The sequence below is a fragment of the Bos mutus genome, chromosome 14, assembly GCF_027580195.1.
Source record: "Bos mutus isolate GX-2022 chromosome 14, NWIPB_WYAK_1.1, whole genome shotgun sequence".
Lineage (NCBI taxonomy): Eukaryota > Metazoa > Chordata > Mammalia > Artiodactyla > Bovidae > Bos > Bos mutus.
Window position 1 is genome coordinate 54,138,301 of NC_091630.1, and position 22,630 is coordinate 54,160,930.

At 41.5% G+C, this 22,630-nt stretch overlaps 1 protein-coding gene and 1 pseudogene across 2 annotated transcripts in view; both read right to left on the reverse strand.

The window, feature by feature from the left end:
• Positions 1 to 22,630, reverse strand: part of NKAIN3 (sodium/potassium transporting ATPase interacting 3) — a 564,286-nt gene that overhangs the window by 19,568 nt on the left and 522,088 nt on the right. Inside the window, exon 6 of one of the 2 annotated variants that reach the window (XM_070382342.1) lies at positions 9,131 to 9,200. The exons of the other annotated variant lie outside the window; for it this stretch is intronic. Within the exon in view, the coding sequence (XP_070238443.1) occupies positions 9,131 to 9,200 (70 nt within the window). The remainder of the gene's footprint in view (positions 1 to 9,130; positions 9,201 to 22,630) is intronic. 2 annotated transcript variants of the gene reach the window in all.
• LOC102284538 (large ribosomal subunit protein eL42-like) lies at positions 599 to 3,330 on the reverse strand (annotated as a pseudogene).

The following is a 22,630-nucleotide window of genomic DNA, read 5'->3' on the forward strand; positions in this document are numbered from 1 at the left end:
TCAAATCTCTTTTAAATTTTATGAGTTCCCTCACCCCCACATTTTTTTTTCTTCCCATTTTCCCTATGCTATTTCCCACATTCTAGATTGCTTGATTACTTCCTTGTGGTGAAGTTTAACTTACTCTGTTATTGTATTTTTACACTTTCAGTCCAAGATCAGTTAGTCCAAGATATTTCATAGATGGTGCCATGTCTTCTTGTTGCATCGCCTCTGGAGGTGGTGATGTCTAGTTGCCACTCTTTTAATGATGGATCAATTAGTCTAGGCTGAACAGTTTGAGTTTGGGGATCCTTAAAAAAATTTTTATTTTTTTTTTAGCAGATGTTTGTAGATAAGTTAGCAGTTGCCTGAGGGTAACTACCCTCAAGGCAGAATGAAATCAAATGATAAGACAGTGATGTTATTCCAAAGTTCATCTCCTGATGGTCCTATCATTGTCTCTTTTTCTATTGCTTTTTTAAGTCTCACTGTGTCACTTCTGGGGTGTGTGTGCTGTGTGTGTGTGTGCTTGACTGTTTTGTACATTCTTTCTTTCCTTTTTTAAGTAAACAATCTCAAATTTTTATTGTCTTCATAATATAACAAAATATGAAGCTCAAAACTGGATCAATTGGCCCTTTCTCTTATCTCCCCCCAGATCAAAAATGCTTGCATCTCTTAACAGTCAGCATTCTCCTAGATCTACTTCCCAGGTGGCTCAGCAGTAAGGAATCTGCCTACAGTGTGGGAGACTCAGGTTCGATCCCTGGGTGCGGAAGATCCCCTGGAGGAGGAAATGGCAACCCATTCCAATATTCTTGCCTGGAGTATCCCATGGATAGAGGAGCCCAGCGGTTTACAGTCCATAGCGTTGCAAAGAGTCGGACACGACTGAATGACTAATACTAGATCTGCAGTTGGGCTCAGCACATTCAAGCTTCAGTACAGCCTTTATTGTAGTTTTAGCCTTTTTCTGGAAAATTGGCTGAGTCTGCCCACCATAGGCGCTCTGCTTCCTGTCATAACGCCACTTTCCCTGTGCATACAGAGAATCCTTGCCTTTCTTGTACTGTGTCACTCTGTGCAGCTGGCGCTTGCCACACTTTGTACAGAAAGTCTGGCAGGTTTTAGGAACATTCACCACCTCTGCAAGAGCACTGTCGGCATAGAAAGAAGCTTTCTTATGTCTTGTTTCTTCCCAGAACCTGTCATAACTTGCAACTTATACATATTTTTGATGTGACTATAAAGTGAAAGATACGTATTTGACATTAAACTTGGTTTATGTTCATTATCTTTAATTTTAAAATCAGTGGATACTTCCTCTTGGGGACAGGGCCAAATGAAGCTACCTTTATTCATGCTGATTAATTTTTTTGGGGGGGAGATGCTCTGTAACTCCACACCTCTACAGAAATGAATTTTCATGCCGTTCACACCGATGACAAGTACTGAGAAAAATCCTGAGTTTCTTGGAAAGACAGGAATTGATAACTTCCCTGGAGGGTACCGTTTGGATATGAGCTTTCTCATTTTGGAAAAGGTTTTATGTGAACCAGGCTCCATAAGCTCTGGGGGCAGTGTGCAAGGTCGTGTGTCAAATAAGAGGACCCCTGTGTCTCCAGGGAGGCACAGGACAGATAACTGAACATGGGCAAGGAGCCTCTCTTGCATGTGGCCAGCTGCAGCGCTGGTGGCCACGTTCTTGCCTAGTAGACAGGGGTGCATCGACTGGCCAGAGTAGGAATGAGTCACAACTGTGTGAGCTGTATAAACACAGCCATCTCACTGCTACTGGTCAAATAACTACACATTTCCCCGGTGGCTCAGACAGTAGAGAATCTGCCCGCAATGCAGGAGACCCGGGATAGATCCTTGGATCAGGAAGATCCCCTGAAGAAGGCAATGGCAGCCCACTCCAGTATTCTTGCTTGGGAAATCCCATGGACAGAGGAGCCTGGTGGGCTATACAGTCCATGGGGTCACAGAGTCGGACATGACTGAGTGACTGAGCAGCAGCTGTAGGATATGTTCTCATATAGTCCCCAAAAGGGATAATCATCACCTAGGATGGATCAGAATGTCATGAATGCCGAGACTGGGGGAAGGAACTCCAAGCCAGGGAGAACAGTGAGCCCTGGGTGCTGCCCGCTGGGTGCCAAGTAAGGCAGGCAGGAGGGGACACCAGCTGTCCTTGGGGACCACACAGAGGGGCTGAGTGCTTTATTATTTAGTGCTCTGGAGGCTTGAGGCCACCCTGCAGGGTTAATGTGCACAAAGAGCTACCTTTCCAGGGACTGATGGGAACAGAACTGCACGCTCAGTAATGGGAAAAGTGAGCCAGTCATTGCTCCGAGCAGGTCATCAGCACCTGGCTCTGTGTAGCATAGAGACAGACACACAGACACCTAGATGAATATGAAGGTGTGAAAGCCAATTGAGGACGAGTCAAAATAGGATCCAGCCAGAGAGCTATCATTTTATTAGTCTTCAGTTGTTCGGTCAGGAAGTGGAGGAGTGATGGGATGAATGGTGGTTCCCTGGCTGCAGTTTACTGATACATTGCTGGAGGTTGTTGGCTTTTACTTATTATTATTTTGTAAATGTATTTTTGTGTCTTTTATTTTTTAATTAATTTTTATTGGAGTATAGCTGCTTTATAATTGTATTAGTTTCTGCTGTACAGCAAAATGCATCAGCCATGTGCTGTGCTTAGTCACTCAGTCATGTCTGACTATTTGGACCCCATGGACTGTAGCCTGCTAGACTCCTCTGTCCATGGAATTCTCCAGGCAAGAGTACCGGGGTGGGTTGCCATGCCCTCCTCCAGGGGATCTTCCAGACCCAGGGATCGAACCCATTGTCTTCCGCATTGCAGGAGGATTCTTTATCACCTGAGCCACCAGGGAAGCCCAGCCATACATGCACGTATGCCCTCCTTTATTGGATTTCCTTGCCATTCAGGTCACTCCAGAGCACAGAGTAGTTCCCTGTGCTATTCAGTAGGTTCTCATTAGTTATGTATTTTATAGGCAGTATCAATAGCGTATATATGTCCATCCCAATCTCCCAATTCTTCCCACTGCCTCCCTCTCCCACTTGGTATCCATACATTTGTTCTCTATGTCTGTGTTTATTTCTATTTTGCAAACAGGATCATCTATACCGTATTTCTAGATTCCACAAACGTGTTAATCAGAGTTTGAAAGCACATCATTCTTACCTCCCTGCCTTCTACACACTCACACACAACCCCCTCTGAGTTGTCCTCCCAGCTGGTTTCTAATCTAGATGCTGTAAATTCAGGATGGCTTGGCACCAACCTGTAAGGATGCCGATACCAAACATCTGTTCTCAGGAAAGAGCAGATGGACGTGACCACCTCTGGCTCCATCCAGCAGCCCAGCTGTCAGAGGAGGATTTCCTCTGAGTCTGCACTGTGAAGGGTGGACATACAGGGGGAACTGACTGCAGTGCTGGCCTGAAATGGGGGTCAGTGTGTTTTCCAGAACTTGGTTGCAATAGCAGACAATCAATGGTAGTCACATGGCATGTAACAATTTTTGTGAAGAAAAGTCAGCCTCCTGCAAAGGCAATCAGACAAATCAAGATACCAGAGAAAAGTCAAGTTCTTATTTGGAAATCTGAGGAAAAGATTGGCTAAAAGCAACAGGAGAAGCTTTTTCCATCAAATTTTCTCAACTGCAGTCATGGGGAATCTTCCCTGTGGAAATTTCTAACATTATCAAATCTCTCTACTTCTCTTGGAAAACTTAGTTCTAAAACTCCACTGCTGTCTATCTTTGATAAGCTGCTTTGCTCTGATTATTTTTATGTGAAGAGTTATTGCTACACGGGGCTTCATTTTCCCACCACCTAGTCCCTGACCATTATGATGGTTTTTACAAACCTTGAAGTATTTCAGTTGCTCAAGATGATGCTCCTTGATTATCTGTATCTCTTTTAGAGCAGCTTGGGTTTATGCCAAACTATGTTTCTTCCTGGGGCTTCCCTGGTGGCTCAGATCGGAAAAAATCTGCCTGCAATGCAGGAGACCTGGGTTTGATCCCTGGGTAGGAGAGATCCCCTGGAGAAGAAAATGGCAACCCACTCCAGTATCCTTGTATGGGAAATCCCATAAACAGAGGAGCCTGGAGGGCTACAGTCCATGGGGTCACAAAGAGTTGGACACAGCTGAGCAACTAACACTATATGCCTATATATGCCTAAGTTTCTTCCTGAGAGGTGTAGCTGCTTCTATTAACCCTCTACCTCTGGTGGTACTGTTGCTTCCACCATAAGCTGCCCTGAAGCTGTCCTCTTCAAACCACAGATGACCACATGAGCAACCCTTGCACTGGTCCTTCCCCCATCATGAAAGGTGGTGTAGCAGTAGCAATGGAGGAGACCATGGTAGAAACCCCGGATGTACTTATGTTGAGAGTTAACCTCCCCCCACCCCGACTCACAGCCATGGCAAGATAACGGACCCCAGCATAGGCTCCCCTTGACCTCCAAGCCAGACTCAGATGACAATCACTGGAAGCATCTCTATAGCCTTAGCCATAAAGAACAACATCGTTTAGATGGTGAAGCAATGGCTGCTGGGGATCTCAGAGCATCCTCACCAAGAGCCAAGATTCCTTCTCTGCTTAAACATCTGCTTCCTTGTGGGGTTGCTGACTTTATGTGAGAACTATGGCAAAGGCCAGATTGGATAGGCACAGATTTCAACTTTATCCTGTGCAGAGTGGCCAAGCAGATGAGACCCCATGTAGGGAACACTCGTTTTCTTCTTTTTCTCTTGATAAACTCTTCATCTTCTTATCAAAGTCAGCTCAGACATCACAGCTCAGTGGTGTCTTCTCTCCCCAAGTGAGAAGTAAACATTCCCTCTTCTGTAAAAACTTCCCTTGGGGTCACCATTTTGTATCTGCTTATTTCTATGTAGGCTTCCTCTCCTGGATCATTAGCTGCTGGAGGTTGAAGCTCAAAGATCACTCATCATTTTATTATTAACAAAAATAACTTTTTGTTATTTCCAGCCCAGATCCTGGTACACAGGTTGTAAGTGATCAATACACAGTTGTAAATGGAAGTAAACCAATTTATTTAACCAGTGGGTCATGATAGCTTGATGCTGTTACTTTTTTCTAAAAAAAATAACTTTTTATTTTGTACTGGGGTATGGTCCATTAATAATGTTGTAATAACTCAGCCATACTTATATATGGATCCATTCTCCTCCAAACCCCCTTCCATCCAGGCTGCCACATAACATTGAGCAGAGTGTTACCTTTTTAAAAAATTGAAATATAGCTGATTTACAATGTTGTATTAGTTTCAGGTGTTGAGCAAAGTAATTCAGATGTGTGTGTGTGTGTGTGTGTGTATATACCCACACATATGTATAATATGTATACACATTATATGTACATATGTAAGTATTTATATATTATATATAATCCTTTTTCAGATTCTTTTCCCTTATAGATTATTACAAGATATTGAATGTAGTTTCCTATGCTGTATAGTAGGTCCTTCTTGTTTATCTATTTTATGTATAATAGTATTGGTTATTATGTATAATAGTATAGTTATTATGTATAATAGTTTCTGTTAATCCCAAACTCCTAATTTACTCCTCCCTCACCTTTCCCTGTTGGTAACCATAAGTTTGTTTTCTGTGTCTGAGTCTGTTTTCGTTTTGTAAATAAGTTCATTTGTTGATGCCGGTATTTTAAAGAGAGACAAAGCAGGAAAGACCAAATCCATATGTGAATTGCCACCCCATCGCATCACCCCAGGGCACATAGTCACACACAGGTGGACTGTGGGCCCTGGAACCAGACACTTTATGATTGTGAGCAGTGACACAATCAAACACAAGAATGGGGGCTCCCTGTGCAAGTCTACAGTGAACGGATTGTCTGTGACCATCCATCTAAAGTCGACAGTTACCTGTCTACATGTGCTTGAGAATATGACCAAGATTCTTCCGGTTCCCTTCATGAAGGAGCTTTTCCATAAACATGGATTTGTACTCCATGGAGATCAGAGCCTTAATGAAGCTTAAAAGCCAGGGTTCACGCATGCCCTGCCCCTAACAATTTAGTGCAGAAGATTGGCTTTTCCTCTAGTCTGTTGCTGGTACAAGGGATATGGCATCACTGCGCAGGTTACAATGGAACCCAAAACAAGGGCTTTTTAAAGAACAATCAGGCAGGCTGACTGATGCCAGCTGGATCAACTGTGCCATGTTTGCATACCTGAGGGGAGAACCCGCACCGACCTCTTAAATTGTTTCCTGCACAACGATTTTATTTTGGGTTTAGTTTGATCTTGCAGATTCCTGCTTCCTTCACGGTTGAAGGCATTCCATATTCATCTGGCATAATGACACGCATCATCTATCAAAGCAGAAACTTGTTCTCTTGTTTCCTGCAGCTTGTAGCTGATGCCACCTTCAGCTGAAAAGTGTGGGAGGTCAGCAGTGAACAGGGTAGTTGATGTAACTAGAGATTATCACGCTAAGTGAAGTAGGTCAGGAAGAGAAGGACGAACGCCGTAAGATATCACTTACATGTGAAATCCAAAGTGTGGCACAAACGAACCTATCTATGAGACAGAAGCAGACTGATGGAGAGCAGGTTTGTGGTTGCCAAGGCGGGGAGGGGGTCGGGGAGGGATGGACTGGGAGTTGGGGTTGGTAAATGCAAACTATTGCATTTAGAATGGATAGACAACAAGGTCCTAATGGATGGCACAGGAAAACTATATTCACTATCTCGTGATAAACCACAATGGAAAAGAATATTAGAAAAGGACGTCTGTATGTGTATAAGTGAGTCGCTTTGCTGTATAGCAGAGATTGGCACCACGCTGTAAATCAGCTATTGTTTTTGTTGTTTTAGTTGACTCTTTGCGACCCCATGAACTGTAGCCCACCGGGTTCCTCTGTCCATGGGATTTCCCAGGCAAGAATGTCGGGAGTGGATCTTCCAGCCCCAGGGACTGAACCTGTGTCTGGTGCTTGGCAGGTGGATTCTTTACCACTGAGCCACCAGGGAAGCCTACTATACTTCAATTTTTTAGGAAAAGCCCTTACAAGGGAATGGAGTTGATCACAGCCTTTTAGGTAATCTTACCAGGATGTTTCATGCATTCTGGATTCACAGAGCTGGAAGGGACCTTAAGAAACAGAGACAGAAGTCACGTGCCTCTGGGCCATCCCACTAGACACCCTTTTCAGGCACATGGATGAGCGAGTGTCATTCAAGAAAGGAGATTCCATTACCATCAGTAATCAATTACTGTGTTTAATAACTTCCCCTAATAAAAAGATCTTTCTTACATCCAACCAACATCTTTCATACTGCAATCTCTCTGCTGAGTTACTCTTCAGAGTGGGGATGAAAGAAATCATTCATCATCCTCTTTTCACATAGCAAGTGTATAGAAGACGGTCCAAGTCACTGCTCGGCATTGTTTCAGTTCTTTTCTCACTTCCGATGCTCCGGTCATCTTTGTTACTGTACAATCCCTGCCAAGTTCCCCACATGCACAGATACCCACTTCTGGGGTAGATCATTCATGAGCACTCAATAGCATGAGTAATGAGGTGGTGGTTGCTTGGTTCTGGAATGTGACGTGGGGTGAATGCTTTTCCAAATTGGATTTGCTTTGAGAAACCAACATATATTTAAACATCTATCACGTGACTGGCACTGTGCTGATTTGTGTAACATGTGAGCCTGTGTTTCCTTTAGCTCACTCTGCTGGAATAAAACTAATTCCACATGGGGACGTGGAGGAGCCATACAGCCTTCTAGAGGCTTCCGCCCGCAAAAAAGCTGGGGGAGGAATTGCAGATTTGGGCAAAGAGGCAGCTGGTGAATCCTTTCATATATATTTCTTATACTAGTTACCAATTTCCTCTGTCATCAGGAAATTACAGAGCATTGGCCCGAAAGAACAGGAAGGTCATCTGAGCAAGTCTACAATGTCATGGTGAGAGTGTCTCACCCAAGAAAGACCCCAGCTCCACCTCTTACTACTTGAGAGACTTTGGGAATATCGCTTATCATCTATGAATCTCAGGTTTCTTATTTATAAAATGGACTATTAGTACATTATTTTCATGAGGATGAAGTGAGATAATAGTGCAAATTGTACACGGTAGCTACTGTTTTATATAGTTGTCTAGTTGCTGCTTAGAGTTTTCTAGGAATGCAGTCATGGTATCTATTTTCTTGTTTTTTAGTATTTTATCAGTCAAGTGACTGTGACTCCTTCCTTATACTCAACTGAAATCTGTCAAGTTTGAGGTGTTTTCATTGTAGTTGTTGACTTTCTTCTGATTAATCATTTGAGTACTAGGTGGACTTCTCTGGTGGCTCAGATGGTAAAGAATCTGCCTGCAGTGCAGGAGACCTGGGTTTTATTTCTGGGTCAGGAAGGTCCCCTGGAGGAAGACATGGCTACCCACTCCAGTAGCACATGGGCCTGTGTTTCCTTTAGCTCACTCTGCTGGAATAAATACTACCCACTCCAGTAGTCTTGCCTAGAAAATTCCAAGGACAGAGGAGCCTGGCAAGCTACAGTTCATGGGGTTGCAAACAGTTGGACATGACTGAAAGACTAACACTTTTTTTTTCCTTTTGAGTACTAGGCACAGTCATAAGCAGCTTTAGAGATGCTCTTTATACTGTATTCCATTTAATCCATCCTCCCTCCTCCACCCAGTTGACAGAACCAAGTCTATTCTCAGAGACATGAAAGAAGGCCCCTGGGATCACACAGTTAGAGCCTGGATCCTAACCTAGTCTTATGCTCCCCCAAGACACATATTAAGCCTCTGTTTTGTACACTAAATCACCCTTTCTTCCCCCAATTTGGCAATCTAATAACAAGAAAAATAAAGCAAAACTATCATTTAAGAAACTTAAATCATTGTACTACTTGAAATCCTTTTTGGAATGAACAATAATAATGATAATGTTGGGTTACATGTGAAAGGTGTGTTTCAAATATGAGTGGAAAATTAAACCAATGATTAGTAGTGGTAGGTCCAAATTATTTCAGGTTTGGTTAGTTTTGGCCAAGTTAGAAGGATTAATATTTTCCATCTCATCACACCTTTACTTACAGATGAACAGGCTTTAACGTAACATGATCCTGGCAGTAGGAGTGTGCATCAAGTCCACCTATGAAATCAACTGCAAATACAACATAGCCCGACATGAATAAGTGTGCAAATTCACATAATAGTAGATGATTTAAAAAGAACACATAAAAAGCTAACAAAAATATTTATCACACAATGGAAGAATGTGTATTTAATCTAAAGACTGTTCAAAATATTATCAGTGGTCAAAACATGGGGAAATTTAAAACAAGTTTTTTAATGGAGGATAATTGTTTTACAATGTTGTGTTGGTTTCTGTCATATATCAACATGGATCAGCCACAGGTGTACATATGTGCCCTCCCTCTGGAACCTCCCTCCCACCTCCCACCCCATTCCACCCCTCTAGGTTGTCACAGAGCACCTGAAAAAAATGGGGAAATTTGAAGAAACACACACAGAATTTGGGATCTTAGGGACTGAAAAATCACAGTTGTTACTGGCTTTAGTAAAAAATGAAGTATACTAAATAGTATTAGATTTTAAATAATGTGCTTGTCCTTAGGCATACAAATATGCCCTTTCCCCTCATATATCAAAAGATATACCTTTTCTTCTTGTTGCCAGAAACCATTATGTTTTCCTTAAGAATATTTATTGCATTATTAGAAAGACCTTTGAGAAGTCACAAAATCTATGTCCTTGCCCTCTGTCTTCAAGCCATTCCTGACAAATAAGCACCTGCATTTTGCAGAGAAAGTTTCAGCTTCTCTCCGGTAGTGTGGTACTTGCCTCACACTGTATAGACTCACTAATTTTGTTAATATTCTTTCTAATCTGTTTCCACTTTGATCAAAATCTCAATCTTTCTTTTGCAAACTTAATGTCCATGGTTAATCTTAGCTCATTTCTCCTGTTTTTTTTTTTTTTTTTCCTGCTGTAGTCCATTAAAGCTATTAATTAGGTCATATCAAGCTCTGGTTATATTATAGTACTCTAACATTAACTCTAACATATACATCTATGTGGATATATAGGAACACCCTGAGCTTGGTATGTGTGTGTGTTTAGGTACACAAGATGTGAATATTTTATCATATTCTCCACTCAAAACAGGCATGCTAGTAAACTGTGATTTTGAGAAAGATGAATTAGCCTAGAAGTTCAGAGGGGCCAAGAAAAGCCCATCCTTTTCCTACCAAGGCACATAAGTCACCTGGACGCAACCTTAAGGAGAGAAGTAGTCAGAGAAGAGTCAATCTGAGACACTAAAATGATTTTCCCAGGACTTCCCTGTTGTCCAGTGGTTAAGAATCCACCTGCCAATGCAGGAGACACAGGTTAGATCTTTCCTTAGGGAAGATCCCACAATGCCTTGGGGCAACTAAGCCTGTAAGGTGCAACAAGAGGAGTCCTGGGATGAAAAGCCCTTGTGCAGCAAGAAGACCCAGTGCAGCAAAAAAAAAAAAAAAATACTTTAAAAAATTCTTCTATTAAAAAAGGAATCTTGTCAGAGAGAACTACCAGTGTCTAAAGGGGTCATTTAGTCAGATTAGATTAAGTTTTTATTAGATTAGATATTTAATCAAATATCCAACCCCTGACCTTGTTGACCAGTGGGTGAAAATTTAGAAGGAAAAATCACATGATCAATTAACATTATTGATTAAAAATTGAATGGTCCTAAAAGAAAAAGTTGGGTGGTACTATAATTTATTGAACTGATATGGAAAATATTTTCATAGTTAAAGATACTATGACTTACAGAGGCACCTTTGGAAGTTGAAGGGTATGTTAAAAGAAACAAAATTATAAAAACATACATTCATGAATAAAATTATTCAATTAAAAAATTATTTCAAAATAAAATTATTTATAAAAATGAATATTAAAATCAATATACATATTTATTAAAGCAGAATAAAAAGAAAACATATTCATTTGAACATTAAAATGTAACATTAACATAATGATTATTTTTGGTATAAATTCAGGTACTGCCGTGAATCTGCTCCATGGTCCATGTCTGTCTGTAATATACCACATCACTGATATTTTGGGGGAAAATATACACATATCTTTTCAATATGGTTTTATTATTTTTATAAATTTATTTACAATCTTATTCAACATTTCTTTTTATGATTAGTAAACTTGAAATTGCTGATATCTTGATTGCCTCTGCAAATCATAGTATTTTTAACTATGAAAATATTTTCCGTATCAGTTCAGTTCAGTCGCTCAGTCGTATCCAACTCTGCAACCCCATGGACTGCAGCATGCTAGGCTTCCCTGTCCATCACCAACTCCCAGAGCTTGCTCAAACTCATGCTGATAAATGCCAAGCAAATTTGCTACAGAAAGGACAGGTCTCATATAGTTTAGCCCAAATACTTTCCCAAGCACTGCAATTTTACCTCCATTTAGCACATCTTTCTGTGCCAAAAATTTTACAAGACACAAAATAACTTGCATTTATTTATGGTACTTTTTAGATCTTCTCACAAATTAACTTTTTTCCATTTTGGTGCAGAATATAAATTTGTCAAATAAAATGCAGCTCTGTCAAAAGAGTCTTTTCTCAAGTCAAGAGATTTCAAAAGGGAACTATGAAACTGAAAATCAAATTTCATATAACATTTGAACTCTCAATATTTAATTTGTCCAGTTCGCTTGTTTTGTGAACATAAATTTCTATGTTTTCTTTTTTTTGTAAGCTTTCACTTATTACCATTTACTAACAAGTTCAAAAGATGATTTTGGGGGTGCTTCATTTGTTGAATAATTTGACTTAAGTTCTTCAACTGATCTTGAATGCGGTGCAGCTAAAATGTGGAAGACTCATTTATAAAATGCTCACAGTCATCTGGATTAATTTACGAAGTAGTTCTTTAAAGACAGAAATGACCCTAACTGATTGATGAAGAGAAGCCAAGAGAGAAAACATTCTGTCATCCCAAAGACTTTGTTTTGTTTGCTTATTTTCAACATCAATTGCATTACAAAAATATACTCAGGGAAATGCAAACCAAAACCACAATGAGATTCTACTTTATATTCACTAAAATGGTTATAAAAATCAGATAATAAATGTTGGTAAAGATGTGGAGAAATGGGAACCCTCATGCACTTCTGGTGGTAATGTAAAATGTTGCAAGACTGGTGGTTCTTAAAAGAGGAAATACAGAGTTACCATGCATGCATGCATGCTCAGTCATGTCTGACTCCTTGCGACCCATGGACTGTAGCCTACCAGGCTCCTCTGTCCATGGGGATTCTCTAGACAAGAATGCTGGAGTGGGTTGCCATGCCCTCCTCCAGGGGATCTTCCTGACCCAGGGATCGAACCCATGTCTCCCACATCTCCTGCATTAGCAAGTGGATTCTCACTCCTAGGTATATACCCAAGAGAAATGGAAACATACGTCCACACAAAAATTTGTACACAAATTTTTAAACTCTCAATATTTAGTTTGTCCAGTTTGCTTATTTTGTGAGCATAAATTTCCATGTTTTCCTTTTTTGTAAGCTTTCACTTATTGCCATTTACAAAAAGATTCAAAAGATGATTTTGAATCATTTTGGAAACAGCATTATTCATCATATCCAAAAGGTGGAAAAAGCAGGTAATTAAGAAACTGAAAACATCAAGAATCTTTTATGGGTAGAACAGAACAATGTTGTTTTTGACAACAGAAACCTGATATTTCCATATTAGAAAAATAGTTTTTTAAGCACACACTGACACTCCCCATTTGCCAGCGTAGGAATACAGTTTAAGTCAAGAGGTAAACTGAAGTGTTTATAGATTTTAAAGTTTTTAAAAATGATGCTTTAAAAAATGAAGTTGTTCTTTGACCCAACGAAATACTTGAAAACAGCTCAGTAGGAAATAACCAGCTTTTTAAGCTTTCAGAGTGGTAGCTGTATCACACTGTTAAGAAAGTGAAGTGACTGCATTCTAAAAGTCACCGTAATGAGAAAGATGTGAGAACAGAAGCTGCTGAATCAAGGAGTTGCTCCAGTAGAAATAAGGAGATGAATCGCAATGAAACCCGAGAAGTAGCAGAGGAGGCATAGATGGGTTTTCAGAAATATTAGAAAAGGAGAATTAGAAACAAAACATGAAATCTGAAGCAATCACAGCAAGAGCACCATTTAAGGGTCTTTGGCAGAAGAGTGGCCTTGGAGGAGACGAGGAAGACAGAAGGTAGGGGGGTTGTACACAACTTGCTGAGTGACCTGCAGGATAATTGACTTGAATTCTCTGCTTATTAAAGTCTTAAAATGTAGAACAGAAAAATCAGCACAATTAAGAGCTGGCATCAATGGTGCAGAAAAGCCGGCTACAGAGAACATTGCCCTCTTCACCCATTCTCGGAAACTGAGGTGTTACTATAAAAGATCCCTTGGGGAGAGCCCACAGCCTAGAAACCCCATTGTTCGTAGTCCTTTCAAATGTATTTCCTGTGCCAACTTCCAACCACAGAGCCAAGTGACTTCTTGGAACAAATTATGTTACTTTCAATGGAACATTTTTGCGGTTATTCACTTTCCCCATGGCAGATCCCAGACAGGGGCTTTCACTGACCTGGAGGAACTCCAAAGCCACTCTGGATTTACAGCATCATCTTACTGTACAAACACAGAACTGTTTTCCACTTGTTGGGCTTCCCTGGTGGCTCAGACGGTAAAGAATCCACCTGCAATGCTGGAGAACCGGGTTCCATCCCTGGGTCAGGAAGATCCTCTGGAGAAGGGAATGACTACCCACTCCAGTATTCTTGCCTGGAAAATTCCATGGACAGAGGAACCTGGTGGGCTACAGTCCATGGGGTCGCAGGGCATGACTAACACTTTCACTTTTCTTTTTTTTCCACTTTTCCACTTGTAAGAGATTCACAACTGAGTCTTCTGTTTGACTACAGGGAACTTTTGGTCATCAGTGAGGTTTCCAATAGATAACTCAGTACTACTGACTCAGGGCTTCATCCAGACACTGTAATCCTGACTGACACCTAAAGCAAGACAGGCCATTTTCAGTGAGCACTCAAGCTATCATTTATGTCCCAGGTTTAACTAGATTCACCTTGGTGGCTGAATTCACCCAGGTAAAGAACTCGCCTGACGATGCAGGAGATACAAGACATGTGGGTTTGATCCCTGGGTTGGGAAGATCCCCTGGAGAAGGGCATGGCAATACAGTCCAGTATTCTTGCCTGGAGAATCCCCATGGACAGAGGAGCCTGGCAGGTTACAGTTCATGGGGTCACAAACAGCTGGACACGATTAAGTGCGCACACACACACCCAGCAAAGAATGAACCAGAATGCATGCATTTTTTTTCTGATCCAGCTCTGTTGCACACTGCCTTGTCTCTGATTGGGAAACACGGAGACACTCTACCATTGCATTTAGCTCAGAGAAATGGAAAGACTTGGGAGGATGAGGATCAATTAACAGATTTCTCTGAGCCTGCTTCTTGCTCTATCATTGTTCCCACTATGTCGTTATGAGACTATTCTAATAAGCATTTATTTTATAGGTCGCCAGCAATACTGCTTAAGGGAGCACTGCTCAGGCTTCTATTCAAATATGGGGGCCTTACATTGTGATTTACTCGTTCTGTGATAGGAATTCATAAGAGAAAAGCCAGGGCAGATGCTCGACATCCACTGAGTTCATGCAGAGAGGCCCTTAACAGACCACAGGGAGGATTTTGCAGACCCCCGTAGGTAATGAAGGCTTTTAGGAGAGACCAGTGATTTCTGAGGGAGCTGGCAACTGAACTCTGCCTGTGTTACTAGGGAACGAGCTGGCCCACAGCATCGCTGATCTGCTGCCTCCCCCTGTCTGAAGAATCTGAGCTTTCAGAGGGCATGACCCGCTGTGCCAAATCGCAGACCATGGTGGGGCAGCTCACATCACACAGAGTGGGTACAGGCATGGTGCCCCCATGGGTCTGCTGTAGCTGGTGAACTTGACCATGCCCTGAAACGCTGCTGACCCCCAGAGGAGGTGGTTAAGGCTGTGCAACCGCCTGCCAGAAATAACTTTAGGAATGTTAAGAGCTGTTCAAACTGGTAGATGACAGCCCACAGGCAAGCTTTATAAATGTTCATGATTGTTCTCTAATGCAGGAAATTTACCATCCTCTCCCCACCCCACCTTTCAGAAAGCACTGGGAACTGAAGAAGGGAAACTTCTCACATGGGACCCCTGAGACACTCAGGGAGAAGTCAGCCTCACTGGAAGGGCAGAGTCTGCCACCTTAGAGGCGGCCTTGGCCAGGTCTGTCTTCCAGCACGTTTACCTCTTTTTGCCTGCTATCAGCCATGCAAGATGGACTCATCTCACTTCATCTGGTCCCCCTCAGGCAAAGGCACGGATGTGAAAAACTGATACAGCGCAATGACTCAGATGGCACTATGGCCTGGGAAACACCGAGAGGTGTCACTGGGAGAGTCTGGAGGGTCTGGAAGAAACTACACGTCTGTCTGGGGGCCCCAGTCCTTCCTCCTCTTGGGGGGTCGGGGTGGGGAGGCAATAAGAGGCCAGCTGTCTTCAGCTGGGGAGTGCATGCCCCAGGGGATGTGAGGACTTCCCAAATGGTGTGTAATTTAAGGTGGAGGTGGAAGTGTTAGTTGCTCAGTCGTGTCCAACTCTTTGCGACCCCATGGCCTGTAGCCCACCAGGTTCCTCTGTCCATGGAATTCTCCAGGCAAGAATATTGGAGTGGGTTGCCATGCCCTTCTCCAGGCAACCTTCCCGACCTAGGGATTGAACCTGTGTCTCCTGCACTGCAGGCAGATTATTTACCATCTTAGCCACCCAGGAAACCAATTTATGGTTCAGTTCAGTTCAGTTCAGTCGCTCAGTCGTGTCCGACTCTTTGCGACCCCATGAATCTCAGCACGCCAGGCCTCCCTGTCCATCACCAACTCCCGGAGTTCACTCAGACTCACATCCATTGAGTCAGTGATGCCATCCAGCCATCTCATCCTCTATCGGCCCCTTCTCCTCCTGCCCCCAATCCCTCCCAGCATCAGAGTCTTTTCCAATGAGTCAACTCTTCTCATGAGGTGGCCAAAGTACTGGAGTTTCAGCTTTAGCATCATTCCTTCCAAAGAAATCCCAGGGCTGAGCTCCTTCAGAATGGACTGGTTGGATCTCCCTGCAGTCCAAGGGACTCTCAAGAGTCTTCTCCAACACCACAGTTCAAAAGCATCAATTCTTCAGTGCTCAGCTTTCTTCACAGTCCAACTCTTACATCCATACATGACCACTGGAAAAACCATAGCCTTGACTAGACGGACCTTTGTTGGCAAAGGAATGTCTCTACTTTTTAATGTGCTATCTAGGTTGGTCATAACTTTCCTTCCAAGGAGTAAGTGTCTTTTAATTTCATGGCTGCAGTCACCATCTGCAGTGATTTTGGAGCCCAGAAAAATAAAGTCTGACACTGTTTCCACTGTTTCCCCATCTATTTCCCATGAAGTGATGCGACCAGATGCCATGATCTTCGTTTTCTGAATGTTGAGCTTTAAGCCAACTTTTTCACTCTCCACTTTCACTTTCATCAAGAGGCTTTTAGTTCCTCTTCACTTTCTGCCATAAGGGTGGTGTCATCTGCATATCTGAGGTTATTGATATTTCTCCCGGCAATCTTGATTCTAGCTTGTGCGTACTCTGCATATAAGTTAAATAAGCAGGGTGACAATAGACAGCCTTGACGTACTCCTTTTCCTATTTGGAACCAGTCTGTTGTTCCATGTCCAGTTCTAACTGTTGCTTCCTGACCTGCATATGGGTTTCTCAAGAGGCAGGTCAGGTGGTCTGGTATTCCCATCTCTTTCAGAATTTTCCACAGTTTATTGTGATCCACACAGTCAAAGGCTTTGGCATAGTCAATAAAGCAGAAAATAGATGTTTTTCTGGAACTCTCTTGCTTGTTCAATGATCCAGCGGATGTTGGCAATTTGATCTCTGGTTCCTCTGCCTTTTCTAAAACCAGCTTGAACATCTGGAAGTTCATGGTTCACATACTGCTGAAGCCTGGCTTGGAGAATTTTGAGCATTATTTACTAGCGTGTGAGATGAGTGCAATTGTGCAGTAGTTTGAGCATTCTTTGGCATTGCCTTTCTTTGGGATTGTAATGAAAACTGACCTTTTCCAGTCCTGTGGCCACTGCTGAGCCAATTCCAAAAGTGTTATTCCAAAATGTGTGTGTCCTGAAAAGGTACCTTTGGCCATTCTGGCCATTCTGGTCCTGGGTTCACTCATTCTCTTCCACAGCTATCTACTTTCCGTTTGACTGAAGGCATTTATCTCAACCATCTGGAGAGGCACTCATCTTATTGCACTTCCAGGGTAAAAGGCTCCAGGTCACTAAACCAAAGGGAAGTTTTAATTTCTTATGAGGGATGATAAAGTAACAGCTACTAATGACAAGGTAGGTAGCTTCCAAAATAATTGAAGGAGGACATAATTGATTTATCACTTGTAGTACTTTAAAATAATCTAACAATTTTTATTGAATTATAATTTACAATGTCCTGTTCGTTTCAGATGTACAGCAAAGTGTTTCAGTCATACACATATATTTATATATAGATATATATCTTTTTATAATTTTTTTCCATTATAGGTTATTACAAGACATTGAGTATAATTCTTTGTGATATATAGTATATCCTTGTTGGTCATGTATTTCATATATATTAGTGTGCATATTTTAATTCCAAACTGCTAATTTATCCTTCCCTAAAAAATAATTTTTTGACATATACTTCAACCACTTTATAATTCCCATTTATCCTATCTGCTTTCCTCCTTTATTTTTTCTCTTTTGTGTTTACCACTGTTTACCATGTTGTACTGTATTTTGGGCTTTCCTTGTGGCTTAGTGGTAAAGAATCTGCCTGCCAATGCAAGGAGACCCAAGAGATGCTGTTTCGATCCCTGGGTTGGGAAGATCATCTGGAGAAGGAAATGGCAACCTTCTCTAGGTTCTCGCGTGGAAATCCCATGGACAGAGAAGCCTAGCAGGCTGTGGTCCATGGGATGGCAGAGTTGGACATGACTGAGCAGGCACACACGCACTATATATTTTACTTAAAAAAAAAAACAAACTCATTTGATATCTGACTCCTTCACTATAATTTAAGTTTTATGAGATAAAAATTTTTATCTGATCTTGTCTGGCTTTATTCACTGCTATCTCCCCAGAACTTAGAACAGTGCCTGGTACAAGGTAAGCTCTCAAAACTATTTGGGGAGAGAAGGAATTAACACAATTGAGTGACATTGCTGTAACAAATTTCCTCCCATTCTTATATTGAAATGAGGTAAAAAGTACCTCAGGTACCTATTATATTCTAGCAATAACTAATATTCATCTATGAATACATGAACTAATTGAAACAAAACCACCCTGTCCATTTTATTAAGAGGTACCCTTCCAATAAATATTTCATTTTATGTTTAAGACTTGTTCATCAATATCTGCAATAAATTTACGTTTGCTCAGTTCTAAAGTGTCAGTAGCTCACTCGTGTCTAAATCTTTGTGATCCCATGGACTGCAGCCAGACTCCTCTGTCCATGGAATTCTCCAGGCAAGAATACTGGAGTGGGTTACCATTTCCTTCTCCAGGGGATCTTTCCAACCCAGGGATTGAACCTGGGTCTCCAGCATTGCAGACGTATTCTTTACCATCTGAGCCACCAAGGAAGCCCACCATTGTTCTAAAGATAAGCTTCAAATGCGAAATCTGATTTTGCCAAAATAAGGAAGGCACATTTTTTATTTTTAAAGATCATACCCATAATATTTGTCATATCACACTCTGTTACATTTGATTGTTATTTGTTGTTGTTTAGTTGCTGAGTTGTGTCTGACTCTTTGTGACCCCATGGACTGTAGCCTGCCAGGCTCCTCTGTCCATGGGATTTCCCAGGCAAGAATACTGGAGTGGGTTGCCATTTCCTTCTCAAGGGGATCTTCCCAATTCAGGGATAGAACTCACATCTCCTGCATTAGGCAGACCTTGGCAGGAGGATTCTTTATCACTGAGTCATCAAGGAAGCCATTTGATTGAGCTAGATTTTAATAATGGCGGATTATTAATTAGATGTTCATTTTATAGCCATATAAAATTTTGCAACTATTAAAAGTAAACAGTTATTTTTTTTGGTGGGGGCATTGTTTTCACAATTGTGTAGTATTTGAATTACATCCTAAAATTCTGTTATTGTAATGATAAGCTTTACATTGAATTCTTGCTAATGAGACATTTGATTTGGTTGGTGCTAGTGGTAAAGACAATGGCACCCCACCCAGTACTCTTGCCTGGAAAATCCCATGGACGGAGGAGCCTGGTAGGCTGCAGTCCATGGGGTCGCTAAGAGTCGGACACAATTGAGTGACTTCACTTTGACTTTTCACTTTCATGCATTGAAGAAGCAAATGGCAACCCACTCCAGTGTTCTTACCTAGAGAATCCCAGGGATGGGGGAGCCTGGTGGGCTGCCGTCTATGGGGTCGCACAGGGTTGGACACAACTGAGCGACTTCACTTTGACTTTTCACTTTCATGCATTGGAGAAGGAAATGGCAACTCACTCCAGTGTTCTTGCCTGGAGAATCCCAGGGATGGCGGAGCCTGGTGGGCTGCCATCTATGGGGTAGCACAGAGTTGGACACGACTGAAGCAACTTAGCAGCAGCAGCAGCAGCAGTGGTAAAGAACTCACCTGCCATACCTGCCAGTGTAGGAGACTAAGAGATGTGGGTTTGCTCCCTGGGTTGGGAGGGTCCCCTGGAGGAGGGCATGACAACCCATTCCAGTATTCTTGCCTGGAGAATCCATTGGACGGAGGAGCCTGGTGGGCTACAATCCATAGCGTTGCAGAGTTGGACATGACTGAAGTGACTTAGCATGCACTCTTGAGCCATTCTTGTTTTTTAGCTTTTAACTGGCATTGTTTTATTCTCTAGTCCTTTTTCCTCATAGTAGCACAGACACTGAGGGGAAATCACTCTCTTTTTTCTTGGTATTTCAAATCACTCTATGGGATTCTTTGTACGTAATACATCCCCTTTGTACAAAGTGCGCAGAGTGACATTTCCCCAATGCTTTCAGTGTTTTTCCTTTAGGTGCATGGGTACACTTATTCTATGACACTATTTGAATAGAAACTACAAAATTTCTGTTTTGTATTCTATAAATCTATACAGTTTTTCTGTAAGGATACCATGGACAGTCTGTAGCATTTTGTCTTGATTCTTGTGCAAGGGGAACCTGGTTATAGTGTCCCTACAAGGTGCTGTGATAATAAAGCATCTGTTGCTGTAATTTCTTCTCTCACTCTTGACTGCTAGAGTTGTATTATCTTTATAAAAATGCCTAGGACATACCGGCTCCCACAGCCTTCTTCCTCAATGTACATATACACTTTTTAGTTTTCATTTTCTCATATTCAAGAAGAAAGAACCTAGGTCCTTTTCTTTTTCCTTTTTAATTTTCATCTTTAATCGTATATTTGCTTTTATAAAATTAGTTTTTGTTGGCATAGAATTGCCTCCATGTTGTTTGTTTCTGCTGTACAGGAAAGTGAATCAGCTGTATGTTTACATATATCCCCTCTTTTTTTTTTTAAATTGTTTTCTATTCCCTTTAAAGTGCTTCCCAGGTGGCACAGTGGTAAAGAATCTGCTTGCCAATGCAGGAGATGCAGGAGATATGGCTTCAACTCCTGGGTCGGGAAGAGCCCCTGGAGTAGGAAATGGCAATCCACTCCAAGTATTCTTATTTAGAGAATTCCATGGACAGAGGAGCCTGGTGGGCTACAGTCCATGGGGTCGCAAAGAGTCAGCCAGGGCTGAGCACGCAAGCATGCACGCACAAACAGTCCCTTTAAAGTTACTCAGGTTTTTAAAGTCACAGAAGTTGTACTCCTTTCCTTTTGTAGATACACTGCTAACCCTTTGGTTCCTCTTCATCAGTAATTGGGTGGAATGGCTGCTTACTATTAACAACTGCAATTTGGCTTTCCTGAAGTCTCTTTCAAAGTTTTTATAAGTTTCAATTACCGTATGCTCAGAATCAGGGGTGGCTGAAGGCCTTTGCGTCATTACTATTAGGCTCATTCAGAAGAATATTTTATTCTAGAGGAAAAAAGATTTTTAAAAATTCTGAAAACACCTCCCTTTTCTATTTTTGGAGCTCCCTTTTCATTTTTTATTTGGATGAATTTCCTCTTTTGTTTTTCTCATGGGTCCACATTTCTGAAGGCAGATGTTCCCATAATTAGAGCACACAGTTTCTTTCCACTTTAAAATTTTCCAGGAGTATATAATACTTAAACAATGGCACAGTGAATTTCTAAGATCTGTTTGGGGTCAATAAAGCAGAATGGAATGACTCAGAGAAAAAATATTAAATTAAAAAGGTAAGGGCTAAAAACAGCTCTAAGAATTCATCTAAACAGGTACATATTCCCCCCTTATACAATGCATTTTTCTTAGTTATTCAATGTTTCCCCAATATATTTTTATCATTCATTTAAATCTAGCTAATGTTTTATTTTGCTCTATAAATCAAGTGACAAATATTTGTTGACTTTGAAGTCTCTATAATTCAGTTTTTCCTGTCTGCTTCTACAATTTTGAACATTTCCCCTTTGAATATTCTTTTTCCTTTTAAAAATAGCCTCTATTATTACTTTTGGTTTTCCAATTTCTAGGATAGACTCCATCCCCAAAATGCCATTTCTTCTGAGATCATTTTATAAGTTCTCTTTCTATGAATGACTATTCAAAGAAAATTGAATCTGATCATATTCTTCCCAAGATTAAATCTTTTCATTGATTCCACATCATTTATCAAAGCATCCCAGCTGTTGAGACCTGAGTAGGTACAGCTGACAGGATAGTGATTCCCTAATTCCCTGGTGTGTGTTTGGTGGGACGGGGGGCCATGCTCATACCCACATGCTTGCTGAGCAAGACTAGGGGTAGCTAGTGGTCTGGGTGGTCATTTATTGCTGGGAAAAAGTAGCTTATTTGTCACAGTGTGCCTCATAAATTTTGACTTTTCTCTATAAGTGCCAAGATATAAAATAGGTTGGGACTCACTTGCCTGGAGAATCCCAGGGACAGAGGAACCTGGTGGGCTACAGTCTATGGGGTCACAAAGAGTCAGACACTACTAAAGTGACTTAGAGTTAACAATGGTATAAGACAGAATCCAAGGTCCCGCAAAGACTGACCCTGTTCACTTAGTGAACTGAACACACCCCATATTCATCACTTCCTGAGTACCCCATGGTTTCCCCACACTGGTTTGACATATCTTTTTGCCAGCATTTTAATGTCCTCTTCCTTGTAATTTTCTTCATATAAGACCATGTTCTCATGCTCTGAGAAGCCATGCTTGATGCTCTGACAGGTGATTAGCCTCTGCTGATTTTTTTCTGTGCCTCTGATTCACTTTATGCAGACCATGATCTGCGCTTCACTC